This window comes from Psittacula echo (assembly GCF_963264785.1).
Source record: "Psittacula echo genome assembly, chromosome: 3".
NCBI lineage: Eukaryota > Metazoa > Chordata > Aves > Psittaciformes > Psittacidae > Psittacula > Psittacula echo.
In genome coordinates, this window is record NC_137736.1 from 99,978,158 (window position 1) to 99,997,963 (window position 19,806).

Sequence of the window (19,806 nt, forward strand, 5' to 3'; positions counted from 1 at the left end):
GTGCAGTAATAGAAGAGTTCAGCATTTTGCAGATATTTACCGGTTTGAAATAAATATTTATAGCTTGCTTTGTAATCAGTTTCTGACTGTGTCATGTGTTACCATTCAAAATATGATCTTCTTTAAATCCTTTTTAATGCCATGGCCATTGCATGCATATGTATTTCTGTATAACTGTAGTGTGTATATGTGTCTTAACATCATAATAACTCCTTATAATCCTTTTGATGTATTTTCAGCAACAAGGAAAGTTTCAACCACTCGATCAAGTTGTGATAGACTCAGACTATCCTAACTGCCCGTTGCTGCTGAACTGTGCAGATGTTAAACCATACATACATCATATAACAGAAGTAAAAGGTGAAAAAAAGGGGCTGGGGCAAATTAAAAAAAAAAAGACTGGATTTCTTAGTGTCACTTCATTACAAGATAGGTTGAAATACTGGGTTTTGCTTTACCAAACACCCAGAGTGCTGAATACAGCTATACTTTAAGAATAGATGTTTAAGCTCAGAAATTGTTGTTGCAGTACTGTGAATAGTAATGTGTGGATCTCAGATTATCTGATGTAACTAAAATACTTGTGCAGTCTTTTTGCACAATACTTTTGCAGTTCGTGTCATAAAAATGATAAACTGATCAGAGTTCTCGACATACTGTATGTGTTGTGAAGTTTCTTTGCCTTTTGATGAAAGTTTTACAACTCTCTCAATTCTCTACAAAGTGTTGGATGGTCTGGTGTGGAAGAACTTAACCATTGTCCAGTTAGCTTTCTTCTCCCTTTCTTGCAAGGCATTAAAATGATGAGTAGGAAAAAGCTGAAAAAGAGGGAACATGCTGCTGAGAAAGGAGACTTAATTTTTTAAAAATTAAAATAATTTTAATTTTTTAGTCCTCTGCCCTGCAGAGAAGGACTTGGGGATGTTGGTCGATGAGAAAATGAACATGAGCTGGCAGTGTGCGTTTGCAGCCCAGAAAGTCAACCGTATCCTGGGCTGCATCGAAAGGAGCATGACCAGAAGGTCAAAGGAGGTGATCCTGCCCCTCTACTCTGCTCTCCTGAGACCTCACTTGGAGTATTGTGTGCAGTTCTGGTGTCCTCAACATAAAAAGGATATGGAACTGTTGGAACAAGTCCAGAGCAGGGCCACGAGGACGATCAGGAGGCTGGAGCACCTCCCATATGAAGACAGGCTGAGAAAGTTGGGGCTGTTCAGCCTGGAGAAGAGAAGGCTGCGTGGAGACCTCATAGCAGCCTTCCAGTATCTGAAAGGGGCCTACAAGGATGCTGGGGATGGACTCTTCATCAGGGACTGTAGTGACAGGACAAGGGGTAACGGGTTCAAACTTACACAGGGGAAGTTTAGATTGGATCTAAGGAAGAAATTCTTTACTGAGAGGGTGGTGAGGCACTGGAATGGGTTGTCCAGGGAGGTTGTGAATGCTCCATCCTTGGCGGTGTTCAAGGCGAGGTTGGATGAGGCCTTGGGTGGCATGGTTTAGTGTGAGGTGTCCGTGCCCATGGTGGGGGAGTTGGAACTAGATGATCTTAAGGTCATTTCTAACCCTGACTGTTCTATGATTCTATGAAAAAGAGAACTTGATTGGGATGCTTGTGTGAGAGAGAAAATCTAAATGGAAAAAATCAGCAAAGTATGAATTCTGTGCATAGATTCCTGAACTATTGCCCAGAATACACTTTGGTATGGGGGCTTTTATTTTCTTTGAGGACAATTTATGCTTTCAAGGAAGAGGAAGGAGCACTGCATAATTTTCACAGCTTGGCAGACCTGTGGAAGATACAAGACCTCAGTTTTTATATTCAGTCCTTTAAAGACCATTCTCCTTATGCTTGCTGACTTCCTAGTAGGGAATGGAAGTTTCCCCACTCACAGGTGGGAGGTCTACAGAAGGAAATACAGGAGTCTTAAGAGCATGGAATTTACCACCAAGTACAAAACAACTGAGATGCCTGACCCTTATGCATGTAGAATGCCTCCAGGGAGTTGAAGTACACAGAATAGAAGCCAGGAACATTAGGAATTTGTTTTCATGAAGCACTCTGCCCTTGATATATATATAAGAAGAAATATTTAGGTAATATACAGATAATTGGGAAGTGGCCAAGAAAGGTGATGGAAGGATGAAAACCTTGCTGAGAAGTAAAACACCAGACCTCTTTATTGCTGTCTACAACATCGATAAGGGGGGTGCTGTGGTTTTTTCCTGAAACATTTAGAGATCCAAGTTTAAATATTTCCAGTACGATATGGTGCATATCGTAATGTAATGTAGGGCAGTTGCCTCCCCCCGAAAATCAATTTGAACTTTAGGGCAGGACATGTTTCCATGGAAAATGGTCACTTTAACAAGAAAGCAAGAAATCTGGGCAAGACTGTTGTTACATTCTTGCTGGTACTGTGGTAGTTGGAATTATGTGCTATTGCGATACTCTGGTATTTCCAAAAGAACCTTCAGAAAACATTTAGTTACATGCAGTATCACTGGGAGCAGGGAACCTTTTTCTTTGGTTAAGGTCTGACTTTAGAGGAGACTTCTTGAAACAGATGCATCTGAACTGCAAAACCGCTTTTGCCTTCCCATGAAGTGATAAGTGTTTCCAGTAATAACTATTATTAAGCTTTTAGGCAATTGCTGTCTAACACTGCTTAAGGAGCTAGGGGTGAGAGAAGGAGTGCTAATCTTCTGTGCACCCAAGAAGGTGATAAATTATGCCAGATCCTCTTGTCTGTCAAATTAAAAAGAATCCTACAGGAATGTAGGACAAGGTCTGGATTATTTTTCTGAAGAGGCACTTCGTCCAAACAACACTGCTGCCTTTGGGCTATATTTATGTTCCCTTCATAACAGCAAAGTAAAAAAAAAAATATATATATATATATATAAGTGCTGTAGACAAGGTCTTGTATCTTGGCCTAACCTGTGTATCCATTCTGAAACTGTGTTTGCAGTTGTTATCCATCAGAGCATCCTCTGAAAAAACAGTATTCTGTTAGACAGTAGTAAAAATGCTTTACTGCTTGTTTTTTGCATTAGTATTTTTAATAATGTATTATATACACCTGTAAGTTTGTGTCATTTTGCCAGCAAATTATATTAACTGTTAAAGAAGTTATGTTCACTTACTGTTTTTTGTTTTGAAATGTAAGGTAAAATTTGGTCACCTTTCTGTTCAATCCACTTCTATGTGTTTCATATTCTTATGTCTTTTATTGCCTGTAAAAAGTACCAATATGACTAAGGTACTCTTTTCTAGCTCTAGGACCTGTTATCCACTTTGTAGCCTTTCTTGTTTGAGGATTAAGGTTTTAGGGCAAAAAGTATCTTTTGTGTTGAGTTTTCTGCCCCTCTGTGCTGTTGGGCAGAACTTAACAATGTATTTATTTCACTTTTAATTAAATCTTAAGGCACATAACATCTGTCTAACAAATTCTTACCCTAGAGCGCTTGCAGTTTACATTTACTGAATTAGCAGAGTCCACCTTCCCTGGTCTCTGTGTTGAAAGGCACTGAAAATTCATTTTGCTGGATTAAATTCCTAGTTACCTGTTTAGTAGTTGAGGAAAGGGTGTGTTACATCTCACTAAATCTGGGTGAGGCAGGTTGGTTGCTAATAAATTTGAACATCAGGTGTGAAGTGCAGTTGAGAAGGTTGAAGAAAAGGTTATGAATTCCAGTTCTAGACTGTTACTCTTTGTTTCATTTTGCAAGGCAAAAACTGTACTGTGATCTTGTCTGATGTGATTAACATGAAGAGCCAAGAAAACTTACCTGATTAGAATAACTAAGTAATATTGCCAAGCTTGTATTCCCCGAAGGTAGGGAGAAAGGGGCCATATGAGTTTCAGCATTATGGAAAACACTGAGAAAATGGATGTTAAAATGTGCTTTAGGCAGTTTGCTCAACAATACATCAGGGAAACTTCCAAGTCTACATAGCGATTACCCGATCAAGAACATATTATTTAATTGTAGAACCACTTATATTCCATCTGTATTTCTCAAACCCAATCTTTCCAGATGTCTCAGACCAGTTTTATAGGCACCAGACACATTAGGGAACAAAAGGCTTTCCAATATATACTCACATTATCAAACATAGTCGCTAACTCTCACCAATACCAAATGTGCATCACATGTTAAATCCACGTTCCAATATTGAATCCTTTTGTCAGCAGTTTGTGACTTTCATAACTCACTTTAATTCTTCAGAGGTCTCAAATATTGTCAGTTCCTAGAGTTTAATAGTCAAAACTGTCAAGCACACAAAATATTTTCAAACAAAGTGATCTCTGAAGGGTTCAGTGTAATTATTTTTCACATGTTTTAATGAAAATGGCTTCACAGTTCTATGTTTCCTTTCCCTAACTGAGTCACTCTGAATCATGCTGTTGTGGGGGAGTCTGCCTGAGAATCTAGACTGGAATTACTTTTCAGCATGAGTTTTGGGGGATGGTGGCTGGAGGGATGTCCCTTCTTCAAACTTTCTTTGGTAAGAGAGGAATCCATGAATCAGACTCACTGTACTTGGACCCAAACCATGTTAGTTCTTTGAGAAGTGGGTTCGGGTATCCAGAGTGTCTCCCCCATTTTCTGCTTCTTTCGGAGCCATTTAGAAGCTTCTAAATCATAAAGGCTCCAGCCAGCAATGTCACAGCTAATTACTCTACCTGCAGCATATCATCTTCATGAATCAGAGTGTATATTGGTGGTCTTTTCCTTTCTGCTCTGAAGACTTTTTGCATTGTGATCTTCTACAACTGTTGAGATAATTTTAAACTTTATCTTGTAAACAGCTTTCCTCAACCTCTCCGTACTCCCTACCATGCATACACAAAGAGCACATAATAGTTGGCTATTTGAATGCCATTTGAAAGAGCCAGGATAAACCCAAAGAAAGAAATGCTGAAGTAATCATAAATAATACCTTGTTGTTTGCAAAGGCAGAAGGAAACTTCATGAACTGAGCATTGGAATATGATATTGGATCAGTAAATGACACGAAACAGATGTAGGTATTTATGGGAATGGTATACAAGAGATTTAAACTTACTGAAATATCTGTTAAAGACAGAAACAGAGTCTTTCCTGTGAAATCTTATTAGGCATTTCGTTCCATTTCTAAAATGTAACTTTCTGTGAATTAATACTATTTTTTTTATACTGAAATTTCCATGAGCCTTTGTAATTTTTGCTTTGCCTCAGCATCATGAACTCACATATCTCCAGATAGCTGATCACATGTGACTAGCAAGTGTTCATGATACCCTAGTTATCACAGGGGAAACACTTTCAGAAATTCTTATATCGTTGAGTTAATTTATATTGCTCAATAAATCATAGATGAATCATGTACTTCCTCCCACAAGGAGTGTGTTTCACTATTTTTGGATTCTGTATTTTGACATGATATTAAACTATGTAAAAGGAGAATAGAAGTAAAACTTTTGCTTTAGTCACACTGTGAAATGAGAGGGGAGAACTGGTAGGAAAAGAGTTTACTGGAAGTGTGAATGGTTTATCTTCACTAACCAGCTCGCTGTCTTGTGCCCTTACTAGGTGCTGGAATTCAATAAGTGAATATTTAAGATAATATGTTGTGGGGTTTTTTGTTTTGTGGGCCTTTGTTGTTTTTTTTAAAGCTGTTGTCAAACCAACATTTTATATTGTGAACTGTGCACTTAAAATGACCAGTTTGGAGACACATGGCAGTGAAGGTTTGGCAAACTATGAGAAGAGTCTTAGTGAATTCAGGCAGCCCAAGATTACACATAAATAAATAAAACATCTGCTTGGCTTGGTTGCGGCCTAATTAAAGAATTGTCAAATTGTTCAGACTTTTGCATATCAGCCCAGTCTGTTTATTTTTCCACATTCCCAGTATTTTTGAAACTTATTGCCGTGATATCAAACATGTGCAAGCTGCAAATTAACTTTCATGCTGTATCTACAACTTTAAAGATTTTAAATGTATTGAAAATGTAATTCAAATGAGTTACGACTTTCTTACCCTTACTTATTATGTTTTCTCAGAGATTGGCAGCCAGAAATTCCACAAATACAGCCAAAAGAAGACACTGAAGTGGTTAAAGAAAAAGGTATACTGTTTTCTCTTTTGCTTTAAAAATTGCTTTATGTTTAAAATGAAAATGCTTATTAACTTGTCCATATTTGCTTCTGAGCCATGTGGTGTGCCTAAGTTCAAGGTTTGTGTCCTGTGCAGGAAGGAGAGTCATCACAGTGAAATTGTTGCACTTGTGAATGTGATGAGATACTAGAGAAATGGAAAGTTTGTTACATTTCTCTTTCTGACATGCTGGCATAAAAGGGATTCATGGAGTGGAGGGAAGCACAAGAAGCAGCTGAAAGTCAGCTTATCGCTGTATTCGTTAGGCTTTGCATAAGGTGAGGGGCTTTGTCTTTTGCTTTGTCCACTTCAGAGATGAGCTAGAGGAGAGCTTTGACTACTGCAGCTTTTAAATTTTGCCATGCATTAAAGCTGGAAAGAAATGCCTTGGTTTTGTGCTACAGATGGGTTTCCTCATGAAGTTGTGGCAGAGTCTCTCAGGATGGTCCTGGTATGGTTGCGTTTGCCCTGATCCAAGAGGTCTGTAAAATATGCAGAAAATAAGCTAGTGTTATAGCAAAGCTTGATTGTGGTCTGTATTTTGGTAGAAAGAAGGTGAATCTCCTTTTACGCACATGCTTGTGCCCCTATTATGATGCCACTTTGTAAAAAAGATTGTATGCATCACATGATACAAGGAAATCTCCTCACTTAAATTAGTTAATGCAAGCACAAAATCTGGTCTACTTTCTGCAATGATGAGGAATGGGGATATCTTACTTTGCAATGAGTATCTGAATATTTGCATTTAAGCAGATACCTGTTTGTGGTATTGAAAATGTCTTCTGCCAGTTACCTCTCTCTTAGATCCAGGGCCTTGTAAAGTGCTTAATCTTTGATTTCATGCAGGGCTGCCTTTGCAATCCAGCTGAGCTCAGCCATTCTCTGTTCTCCAACCAGGTGTGTTTCTCACCTGTGTAGTCATGGCTGTTGCCTCTGAGTAGCTCGGCTCATCTTAGGGTGCTCCAAAACTGGTGCTGTGTTGCCAAGGCAACATCTTCAAAGGCATACTAGTTTTTTTGAGTTGTTTGAGCTCATATGCTAGTTATTACAAATGTATATTAAATTTCACCACAGCCCATAACTTGAGTGTTTTATATGCTTGAAACAAAATTACAAGAGCTTTGTCACTGCATTAACATGTGCATAACAACACTGATACAGACATTTCATTCTGTGGTTTCCTATAGGTCAATCAAACAGTGAAAGCACTTAAAAGCAACAATATAACCGTAGGTGAAAGGGTATATGCAGCTACATTTATCAGCAGTAAACAGATCACAGATACTGAAGAAGGTAAGAAAACTAAACATTGTAATGAATTCCATTTTTGTGAAGTCCCATAGGTGGAGATAAAACATGATTAGTCAAATGTATTGGAATTGGCCTTTGCAGTAAATTTATTCCTTGTACAGAAAATTCCATATATGTTGTGACTGTGTGACTTGACTTTTCTGAGTTATTTGGTGTCTTCATTCGGTGACACTGTAATTAGTGGTACGTCTCAGCCAGAGTTCTTTTAGCTTCCGAGTTCAAGGAGAAGACTTTCTGCTCAATGAAATGTGCTGAAGTGTCTCGTTAAACCGAGACTGTCTTGAACAGTAGGACAAATGCTTACAATAATATGTGTATCTATCCCGTAAGTTTCTCTGTATTAGAACAGAGTTCTTTTTTTATTGTTATTTTTATTAGCATTCAAATACTCTTCATAGGATTCTCCAAAAAGAGAAGGGATCTTAGGAAGTCATAGTCACAGAGGAAAAGCTCCTGCTCTAAACATTACTTTATGTGACAAATGTATAGAATACACAAGTGTGTGCTTATACAGGGCAAATCCTTTAATAATATGTGTATTAAATTGCCCTGATGTTGACAATCCTGGTACCCAAAAGTCTGTAGTGATCCTATTTGCTTCTAGTCACCTTTTCCCTGGGGAGGGCAGTGTACTGAATGTTACTGGGATATGAGTGTAGAGAAACCTGAAAATAGACTTAAGAGTAAATTCTTTGAATGTTAATGAAAAATGAGAAAAGTTTAGAATAAGATGAACAAAAGAAAGTTGTTTCTTATTCCAGAGACATTTAGAAGTCTGCATGCTGTTGAAAAATAAGTAGAAACAAAGCAACTTGCTGACGAAGTGGAAAATGAGTTACCAAGTAAAGATATCAAAGGAAACGACATAAATGGGATTTAAGAGGCAACTAGACAGTTTTATAGAACAGAGATTGTAATATATAGTTTTTAAAAAGAGGCAAAGCTGCAAAACTTGTAAGTGACTTTAACTTTACAGTAGCTTTTCATCCTTTCCCCACCCCCATTTTTTTAAAGAAAGGGAAAATCACCCTAACAGCAACTATCTTGGTGGCATGGTTTAGTGTGGGGTGTCCGTGCCCATGGCAGGGGGGTTGGAACTAGATGATCTTAAGGTCCTTTCCAACCCTAACTATTCTATGATTCTATGATTCTATGACTATGCTTAAATTACTTTATCTCTGAAATTTGTAATTACCTTATCTGTAGTGGTTTTTCCACACCTGGATATAACAGTCTTTTTAAAAGCATTTTTCAGATTTTTAATCTAAAGAGCAGCACTGAAATAGTGAATACTAGCAGTTCAAGTAGGTAAGTTTTGGGGGCAGCCCCTCTGTATGTAGCAAGGTGAATGACAGGAAGTCAAATGGACCTTACTCAACACTTATTTTTAATCAGACTAATTTTCTTGTCTGATCTTTTCACTGCCATGACAGTGCAATTTATTTCTGTAGAAATTGCTTTCATAGGGGTATTACAAAATTTCAGTACCTTATAAATAGATAGGTGTATGTAGTTGGCATCTGCAGACGTTGTAGGGCAAAAATCTCAGAGGATATAATGAATGCTAATGGGGAAGGAGGGGAAGTTTAACATACGAGACCTGAATATTTCATTCAGAAGACACAGAAGGGAGGTGCACAAGTATTCCTGATGTTTGACAGGAGGTTAATAACAAAGCAAGGCTAGGGTGAGAACACAAACTCCCTAGAAGGCAAACAGTGGTATTTCTGAATTGGTAGAGGAAGTCAGTGAAGATTACTTCAAGGGAGAAATGTAAAGAGAATGGATTCTTTATTTAGTACAAAATAATAGCAGTTGACTTGGACTCACCATTCAGTGTCATGATGTAAAGAGTGAAATGATGGGAATATTTTTCTTAAGCAATAAATTGGACATATTAAATGCTGAGGTGAAATTCTCTCTTGGATTGGAATTATTTGTTGTTCTCTCCTGACCCCAAAGTGGGTGTAGGGAGTGATAGATCGTTGATGAATCTAAGCAGTGGAGGAAGTAGAAGTACAGATAGGAGGTACTAAGATTTTGATGTCAGTATAGTTGAAACGCATGTACTGGTGTCAGTTTGTTAATTCTTTCTGCTTCAATGCCAGTTTGCATTGGGCTTTTTAGGTTTTTTAAAAAAGGAAACCGTCTGGCACAGAAGAAAGAGTTCTTCACCACCCTGAGGCTAGTTTACCACATGCTTCTGAACTCTTCAAGTATGTAGGCATATGAACAGATAGAGCTGTCCTATTGTAGATGAAATTCAGAGGTGAGCTTTTGGCTGAATGTCTGTCTGGCAAATACTTCCTATGCATGGGTGCTGTTACTCCCTTGCAGCCCCAACAACAGCAAGTTTAAAAGATCCAGCCTGTGATCAGTAAGTACTTGCATAGAACGTGACCGGAAAAGATCTGGTTTAGGACTTTATGTTTTAAAAGGGTCACTTTTTTTTTCCAGTTGCTCAGAAAAAGCATTCGTAGCAGGAGTGCCCTGTACTGAAAACAGCTTCTAGTAGTTCATATTTCCACAGATAATTATCCCATCTTGCCAGTGATGTTTAGATAGTCCTTGGCATTTTCTGTAAAGTACTGAAATTAAGTACAAGACTTTGAAATAGACTCATTGTCTCATCTAATTGTTTTCAGTTGAAGCCAGAAAACGTACTTTAGTACTGAAGCCCTTGCCAAATAATTGTAAGATCCAGATGCTTTAAAATTAATGATTGTGTGTTCTGTTGAGTCAGCTTTTTACTTTGCAGGTTTTTAAAATTTAATTTCTTCGGAAAAATACATGATATCTAGTATGTTCAGTAAGTGAACAGCTTTTCTAAAGTACATACAGCAGATATTAATAACATGTGCTGACAAAGTGAGTGTAGTAAGCCTTTACTTTTTAAATAAACCTACAAGTGTCATATAACATAAACTACTCGACACAGAGAACCATCACAGTGTATCCATTAGAAGTCTCTTACTATTAATTCAACCTTATGATTTATGGTAGCACATGCAACATGGCGAAGGCAACGTGACTGTATAATGTGAATGTTCTTTTTCTTCCACTTTTCACTCCCTACCCTGTTCCTGAAGACTATGTACGCTATGCCCATGGGTTAATATCAGAATATATTCCTGAAGAGCTGAGTAAAGAGTTGTTAAAATACTTAGGGTAAGTATTGTTCCAGCTAGCTGCTAGTTTTGTAAGCAGTGCATTAATGTCCTTTGGTCAGTACTGTTGAATACTGGGATTTGTTCATCATGGTTGCAATGAATAACACTATGAGCTTGTGTTTGCCACACTTTAAATGTGGGTTTTTTTCAAATGTTGATTATGCCTTTCTGTTGTGCCTGTGATGGGCTGTAAGAGAGATGTGATATAAAAGTCTGATATGTCTGTTACTACAGTTGTATCATGAAACCCTGAGCAGTATATCTCATTTTAAACAAAGTGGGAAGGAAATCCAAAGACTTACAGCAGTTTGTCCAGAACTGTCAAGTACAAGCAGGAGAGCCAAGAGTAGAATCATCATCCCCAGTCTTCTTTCCTTTTCCCTATTTGCTCAGTGCTGCTGGGGTTTGACTTCATATATCTAACCCATGTTAGTTTATATTTAAATCTGGAAGGTGAGCCAGCATCCTCACCCTGGTGTTCCCTGCCAGCAGCAGCCTTTGCTTGGAGCATCACTGGGACCCTGCACCTGTCCCTCAGTTCAGCTCTGTTCAAGTGATTGTGTTATAGTGGCCTATGGAAAAATGTGCAATTTGCAGCTTGAAGTCCCATAGCTTAGCTATTTCATTGAAGAGATATTACGTGCTTTATAATACCATCTTACTAATAGGCAAGGTTTTCAAAAGTAAGGTGAAGTTCTGTTTTGTTTGCCAGATCTAAGAACTTTTAAAAGAACCTATGTTTCTGTTATGGTGCCTGGCTCTGTTTTAGTTATCTAATACAGAGTCCATGAGCTCCTTTTTTTGCAAATGCATGCCATATGTGAGCAGCTGATAACCAAAGCAGACTTTATGGGGAAGGAATTATAAGCTTTAGGTTGTGCAGTCCAGCTGTCTTAATTTATAACTTAAAATCTTTTGTTCTACAGGCTCCCAGAACTTAAAAGCCCAGCAGCGGAGCCACCATTGAAGGTAGGAGAATATTAAGATATTGACAGATATGTTGTGTTGTAAGCTAATTTCTCTGAATTATTATTAGAACTACACTAGGCCAAGCACTAGGTACAGTACAATAAGTAGCTTGGCCTTGCAAAAAGCTGGTCTGAAATAACATGAGAAATTTACCATGTATTTAATGTTTTTTTAATAAGAAATATTTTGTTTGGTTTTCCTGTTTAAAAAAGGGGAGGGAAAGAGAGAGACGTATTTTATGTCTCTCTTTTTTGTTTTAGTCAGCAGTCTTTTCATACATGTTTTGCTTATTCAGTTTTACTAAGGTTGATGTGACAATATGACCTCATAGGTTTTCGTTCATATGTAATTTATGAGGACTCTGAAAGGGATCTCTTGGGTCATGGATTTCCAGAAAACCGTGTTGAATAATCTCTCCTACACTGACCATTCTTCAGTCTAAATTTCATTAGGACTTTCTTATTTCCATTACTTCTCTTGGAAGACTGTTCTATAACCTTATTCCTCTGATGCTTAGAAACCTTTCTGTAAATTCCACCTTGAATTTATTCATGCCCAGTTTATTCCCTTGCACTTTTGTGCTAGCATTGTCTTTTAATTTTTTAATTGAAGTGGCTGTTTTCCCTTGCTAACATACCTTTTCTCAATGTGTAAAAGGAAAACATGTATTTCTTCAGGGTTTTTTTGCGAAGCCAAACTTGGTTGTATGAGATAGGTTCTTCATTCCCTCATCATTGCAGAAACATTTCTTCACTACTATTCCAAGATGTAATCAGTTGTTTCAAAGCAGGTGACCAGAATCATACACAATTATTCATGATAAAACCTTTACTGGTACAATATGATAGCATTCTTCCCTTCTTGTCTTAACTGGAAGTACTTCATCTCATTGCATCTTAGAGTCCCATTTGCCTCTATTACTGTGTGATGTACCAGATAGCTCACAATCCTGCTGCGAATGGTTAAGACACACAGGTGGGGTTTTTTTCTCCCCTGCAGTTTTCAGTTGATCAGCATTCGGATTTACAAGAAAATCATGCTGTTAGCTGCTGTGTACGTGACCTTGTACTTCTGTGCATTTCACCTGTTCTTAATGTTTCTAGTCTTGAAGGTTCTCTGGCTTTTCCTTCACGGTGTTAAAAGCTCTTTAGGCACTCACAGTGTACATTCAGTAAATGTAAGGATGCTGTTGTCTTTAACAATTAATGAAGATTTTGAATAGATATTGTTCGTGACACTCCACTAGTAATCTCCATGCAATCCAATGCCGTCTCTTTCTGTATTACTTGCCTTTGTTTCCCTTTTACCCAGTTTCTTACCTATCTTAAAATTCTTATGCAGTCTTTGTTTTCCGTAATTTCAGTTGCTTAAGTGCCACCATGTCAAGTCCTCTGGCAATCCTTCATGTTTCTGTCATCAGAAAGCATGTTGTCTTTAAGGAAACAAAATGTTGGTAGGCATTACCTGTGTTTAGTTTTCATTTACTGTATATCTTCAGTTATTCTTCCTTCTTTTTCTCCTTCTCTCTGTTCTGCTGAGGCCTGCTACCGCTTTTTCCTCGTCCTTACGTACAGATGGGTGTTTGGCTATTCTGCCACATTATGGTCCCTGCTTGATAGAACAGTTGCCAGGTTTTGCTCTGGACTTGTAATTTCTGAGGCAGTCTCCCAACAGTGTCAGCGTATTGAGTTTTACTTCTGTCTTGAATAGAGTGATTTCTATTCTCTTTTCTGCCCTTGTGTTTAACCTCTTCATCTCTACTGAAAACAATTTACTGAGGCAAAGGATTTATTCCATTTTGGGGCTACACATAGATTAGCTTTAAAATCTATCCAATCCTTACTGTACAGCAGCTTCACTTTTTCTTTTTTGTTTCCCTTTTTGCCTCTGTGGCTAAACAACCTTCTACTATTTGTTTTAATTTCCTTTCAAAGGTCTAACTCAGCTTGACTTTTTGGCAGTTCTCACTTAATCCCAATATTACCTGACCCGTAAAACAAATTTTGGGTTTTGGCAGTCTTTTTTCTCATTCATTGTAGAATTCTGCTTACTCCTAAAATCCCTTTTTTGGGGGGGGCAGGGTGAGTGGGTATATGTGTGCATCTGCATGAGCAAGGGGGGGCGTTCATATGATCAAAGGACTAGGAAGCTTGCTGTATGAGGAAAGGCTGAGAGAACTGAGAGCCGTCTAGAGAATAGAAGGCCATGTTCCAGTGTATAAAGGGTGGCTACAAAGAAGATGGAGACTCCATTTTTACAAGAAGTCACATGGAAAACATGGGGGGTAATGGGCACAAGTCACTTATCTGACTGGACACAAGAGGAAAGCTTTTCATAGTAGGAACAATCAGCCATTGGAATAAACTCCCCGGGAAGTGATGGATTGTTCAGTGTTGGATACTTCTAAGATTCAGTAGGACAGGGTGCTGGGGTATCTAGTCTAGGTCATGTTTTGCCTAGAAGGGTTTGACCAGATGATCCTTGAGGTCCCTCGAACCTGGTATTCTATGATACAGTTTAGTCTGAGAAGCTTTTTCAAGATTTTTCACCTGGATTGAAGTAAAAGAGTCAAAATCACTTCCATTTTTTCTTTTACATTCCAAGTATCTTCCTCAAGGAGGACATCAAGTCCCTTTGCTTTGGCTTAGGGAAGTAAGGCATATGGTTTGCAAAGTTTGCCCCTTGAGAATCAAGAACCCCACTTTTGATTATCCTTTCTCTTTAATTTAAACTGAGGCAGCCTATGTCTACTGAAACTAGATTACTTAGCTACACCGACCTTTCCTGCAATGTCCCTGCTACTTACTGAAACAAAGTCTAAAATAACTTCATTTCTGGCTAATTCAGTGACTGTTCTGCTAAGCAGTATGTCAGCGAGCACATGCAGGAATAATTGGGCCCTACTTTTATTAATAGCATTTGTTCTCCAATGTGTATCAATGGATATAAGTTATTTCCATGTGGTTGAACAGTTGTCCTGGCTGCACAGTTACTTGGCCCTTTGATTCGGTTAAGAATTATCTTTATGCATTGTAAGAAATATTAAACGCACATCAGGAGCCAACTGATACTCATTAGCCATATAAGCATGTTACAACAACTATATTAAACTACATGTGATGTACATGACATATTATGTATGAATCGCTTTTATTCCATTGGGATAGTTCTGAGAATCTATTTTTAAAAATAGTTTTACTTCAGCAGCTTGGTTACAGAGGAAATGAGGCTTAGAACTGTTCAGTTGTTGGGCAGTGAAATCTTGCTGAGGATCTGATTAATATCTAGAGCACTGACCAGGGTGTGTGTGATGCTTCTGTGTTTAAGTCTTTGCATCTTCAGAGGTTAAAACTCCCATTTATTTCAGAGTCTCAGAGGAGCAAGGCAGGCTTGTACACTGGAACCTATAGTCTCCTTCAGACCATTTTTATTCAATTGCATTGATATTTCTGTTCATGAAAGTAAGGTGTATTAATAGACATAGTATAGGATTAATGTAGATAAAGAAGGGTGTAACATATTTTTCCTGTTATGGTAAAGTAATTGCATGTTTAGAAATTATGTTAAAATAAATTCTTAAGGGAGGAGAGATTTAGAAACTTCAGTGGTTAACAGAAAAGCTACAAGAGATTCTCTTGTACTGGGTAATAGTAAACTGGGTACAGCCTAGATTCTGTGATCTAATGAGTAAACCAAAATTACATGTTCTGTGTATTGATTGTAAGCCATTGATCTTTTTTTGTAATTGTCATACTGTCCAGTGTCAGCACAGGGAGTCTGGCCATTGGCAGATGATGAGAGACATCTACAAAGAGTATGTAGGCTCTGCTACAACTAAACAGCAAGCATTTTGCTGGAATGCAAACATTTTGTTGTAAGTTTTAAAAACTTGTTTATCAGATTCCAAAAAGGGAAGAATAGTAATTATTCATTAGATTGTCATTTGAAAACGTAATCACAGCACAGTAAACAGCCCCCTAGAGAGGCTGATCCAGATCCTGTTGAAATAAAAAAAAAAGGCTGCTGTTGGATGTGGTTCTAACAGCTGAGAAATCTAAGCTGCAGACCTGGCTTCTGTGCCAAAGGGTGGGGGGGTGGGGGGTGGGGGAGAGAGATCGCAAGCACCATAAACAAAATGAATAAAACAGGATCTTAAAATGTGTGGTACCGTCCAAGTTGCTTGCAAAATCACTCTCTTTGGCACAAGAACTAGGAAGGCCACTGCTTAGATTTCACAGGATATTAAGGACATGGTAGTAATATCAGATACATAATAATAATGAAAATAGCGTTGTAAAATACTATATACCTTTTTTCCCTTTTGGAAACATACCAGGAAGTTTTCACCTTTAAACTAAACACATGCTCACAGTTTATGGAAAGAAATATTCATTCTTACGGCCTGATTATGTGAAATGCCGAGAGCCGTTCACTTCCAATATTTTTGAAGTTAGAAAGCACCCAGCACATGCAGTCAAGCTTCTTAATATACTGTTGGATTCAAGTGATGAAGCAGTCAGCAGAACTATGTCAGTGTTTCACTGCTGCCAAACTGCAGAAACTAGTTACTTCTAAAGGTTGTGCACAAGCAGATAATAGACTAGATAATGATCCCCTTGTACTGGCAGGTAGCAGTAACACTGGAGCTGCTGCACAGTTCCATCAGACCATGGGGACCGAAGTCTAGCTTCCCTGGCTGTTAGGCATGAACTTCCAACAGCTGCTTCCTAAAGGTTGTCTGAATAGATTCTGACACCAAAATCACAATCATGGAAGTTAAAAATGGGATTCAGGTGATTTCTAGAAGTCTTTTCTTCAGAAGTCTAAAAAGAAGAAAATGCTTCCCATGACATTGAATGATATCTTCTGAATACTGTAGAGTTGGTGTATATTCACATGTAAAGAAGACAACTGCAAAGAGAAATCTTCCACTGTTACTGAGGATTCTTCAGTTGATTGCTAGTCCTATTTTGCTGCTATGATTACATTATAAAGCCAAAAAATTTAAACTTCCATGTGTGTACATCATAAAAGTGGTTGACACAGCAACTTCCTCACTCTAACATTTCAGAAAAGGAAATTAACAGATGCCCCTGTGGAAGCAGAAGAAGACTATACTAAGTTTAACAGCAGCAATCTGAAAACCAAAAAGGTAAGCAAGCCTTGCATTCATGCATGTTTTGCTAAAGCATAGATTAACTTCCAACATTGGCATAGAATGCCTATTTTTCTCCTCCAAAACATGTCAGAAAAACAAATACAAAGCACAGATGTTTGTAATTATATCTCCTTGGAACTTTTCATTGAGGTTTAATTTTACTTTGATAGTCTTCACGTCCCTTTCTGAACTCTTTTATACTGTTACGATTTGACTGTACTTTATCAGTGTACATGCCAGTGAACGTCACAGACTTGGACACATGTGTTAAGGTGCACAGCTAACGTTTGCAAAGCTCTTTGAGAACTTGAAATGAGAAATCCTGTGGCTTAGTGATAGCAGCTGTTGAATTTCAGTAATTTGAAAAAGAAACAAAGATGGCAGCATTCACTTAAATTCCAAGGGATGCTAAGACAGGCTTTATTTTTACCTAGAAATATTGCTTGTGCACTTACTTATGTCAACATAATGAAGTTAAATCGACACAGAGCTTGCTGATTGCCAGCTCCAGCACAAGTTTGCAGGCCAATTCAAATCTGAGTCCAGTGGTGCCTGCCACTGTATTATTCCTAGGAGAGCAACAGAGATGTGAATAGAAAGATTCTCTCTGTGTGTGCTAAGGTTGTGAGGCTTGCACTGGCTTATTTCTCTGAATATTGAAAGAAAATGAATCCTTCTCCAATCCATTGGGAACCAAAAAGGTCCTCTGTGCTGGTCTTGTGACCTTCAGACTAATGCTGACTACTCTTTATCCCTCTGCAAAGAGAAGCAGCTGGTGACAGATACATTCGTTCCTTCCCCCCAACAACCCCTGAATATTTTGTACTCAGGACACATGCTAGTTTTGAAATAAGAGAAGGATTGCCTTCTAAGTGAAGGTGATAAATAGTCTAAAATATGCATATTTCCCCTCTTCCCCATTATGCACCTATAGCTTTTGAACTAAGCATAAAGACAGAAGTAAGCTGAGGAGAGATAATTCATTGTAACATTAAATATGATTTACTTCTGAAATAATGAAGCACATTGATGAGAGAATCTGGGAAAGAAAAGATAGCTCTTGGACTCTGTACATTCTACTACTTTTTTAAAAATACTTTGGCAGTGGTTTTGTTTGTATAGTAACACAGACGATCATACTGTTGTTACATATCTCCATCCTATCCATAATCTTCTAGCTGATCCCAAATATTGTAATTGTGAAGTACTGCAGACTGAGGAGTATTATAAAGAAAAGGTCAATGCAAAGTTTTCTTAATAGGGAAAACAGCTAGAGATTTAAACCATAACATTTTAAAATGCAAGAAAGAAAAGAGGTCAGCTCTGTAAAATGTGCTCATAAAATGTGTTTTAGGTGTAAAAGTCTGGGAAGTTGTCCCAGTGGCCTCAAAGTGCTTTGCAAATGTTAGTTACCTGCTTCATTCTTTTCTTCCATTTCTTTTCCCTTTATTTCATTGTGCTTAGAGTCTTTGATAATAAATCAGTGTGAATTATTCATCATCGGTAATGCAAGGCTGTAATTCAGCCTGCTGACAGCATAATCATGAGATTGAGTCGGAGGGTACAGTGTGCATCTGTTATATTGCATGCATTATTCCTCTTAATGTACACTCAGGGATTATCGCAAAGTAAACGTTTGAGTTGGGATACTTCATTCTGCAGAAAGAAAATACGTTTCACCTCCTTGTCCTTGTAGTTGATTCTCTGTCTTTGTCTGAGGTTAAGTAATTTGTGACAAGTATTTTTCTGTTTGAATAATCTCAGATTTGTTTTGTAAGGGTTTTTTCTTACAATTTAAAGCCTGCACAACATTGTATTTACTGCTGTATACTAAGAAAGCAATTCAACTTCTTGTTTGACTTCTGTATTTAGGGGTTTATAGCTCTTGTATGGAGATGCTGCTTAACTTTTTCTGTTTATCATTTCACTAACAGGCAAACAGCAAGATGTCTGCAGCACAGAAGGCTTTGGCCAAAGTTGATAAGACTGGAATGAAATCAATTTCTGCTTTCTTCAGCTCCAAACCTAAAGCATCAAAATAACGGCTTGTTGAAAGAGTTTTTTACAGTGGTTATTTTTATGTTAAGCTAAAGATGTCTCCTTCGTTTTTTTGTTAGTATAGTATGTGCAAGGCATGTCTGTGTACATGGTAGAGTTTGTGAGTGAGCACGGGACAGAGCTGTTATGTCTCAGCTGTGCAAAGCAGTACCATGCAGGTATTCAAACTTTGGTCAGGAAGATGGACTTGCTGCATTAGCAGTGTGGTCCTGTGAACCATGAAGCAAGGTTTAAGTATACTGTACTGCAGCTTGTTCTAGAGCAAGCTCAGTCAAAGCTACCACAGAGTTTTGTCCATTGCACTCCATTCCAGGCTGGAAACATGTCCTCCTTTGAGTTTTTAAGGAGTTTTTTCATTCATAAGGAGCATTATTTTTTGAATTTTATGGAGATTTTTACCAAGTATAACGCCAGAGTAGGATATCATCATTAGATTTTTATGTTGACCCAAATCTAAGTGCTGATGTAAGCGTTGTCATTGGTGGCAATTTATGGAGGCAAAAACAGTGTCTGTATTGGGATTCTGGTTGGTTTGGATATGCTAAAAACAAATTGCAATAAATGTCAGTCGACATGTAATGCAATAAAGTGCTTTGTGTAACAAATTTGTGCTTGTTGTATTTGATGTACATTTTAAGATTTAGATTGGGTTTCAGGACATTTATTAAGGGGTTTTGGCATTTTCCTTAAAGAAGAATTACAGCATCACTTTGGGCTTACATGATAAATCTCCTAACACATAGCAATACGGGGGTATTTTTATGTTCAGTTCCAAGGTCAGTAGGTTCTTACAAAAATGATTAAGGAAAGATTTATTTATTTAAAGGCAAAACTTGTTTTGTTAAACAAGCTTATTTGGACCTGAATTCTAAAGCTTAAGTATGAGTGCCTTAGATAAAGTTTAGTTTTATGAAGTTTTGCGCAAGCTAGGACTATTAAAACACGCTACTCACTTTTGGGTGTATTCTTTCCACATTGCAGAGTATTCT

The 19,806-nt window shown here is 37.9% G+C and overlaps 1 protein-coding gene across 2 annotated transcripts in view; it reads left to right on the forward strand.

The window, feature by feature from the left end:
* Window positions 1–19,364, forward strand: part of RNASEH2B (ribonuclease H2 subunit B) — a 39,638-nt gene extending 20,274 nt beyond the window's left edge. For both annotated transcript variants that reach the window (XM_080613795.1, XM_080613794.1), the window contains 7 exons: window positions 240–360; window positions 6,055–6,119; window positions 7,339–7,444; window positions 10,552–10,630; window positions 11,559–11,601; window positions 16,673–16,753; window positions 18,694–19,364. In XM_080613795.1, the coding sequence (XP_080469921.1) occupies window positions 240–360; window positions 6,055–6,119; window positions 7,339–7,444; window positions 10,552–10,630; window positions 11,559–11,601; window positions 16,673–16,753; window positions 18,694–18,801 (603 nt within the window). In that variant the 3' untranslated portion in view covers window positions 18,802–19,364. The remainder of the gene's footprint in view (window positions 1–239; window positions 361–6,054; window positions 6,120–7,338; window positions 7,445–10,551; window positions 10,631–11,558; window positions 11,602–16,672; window positions 16,754–18,693) is intronic.
* Window positions 19,365–19,806: the final 442 nt, after the last annotated feature.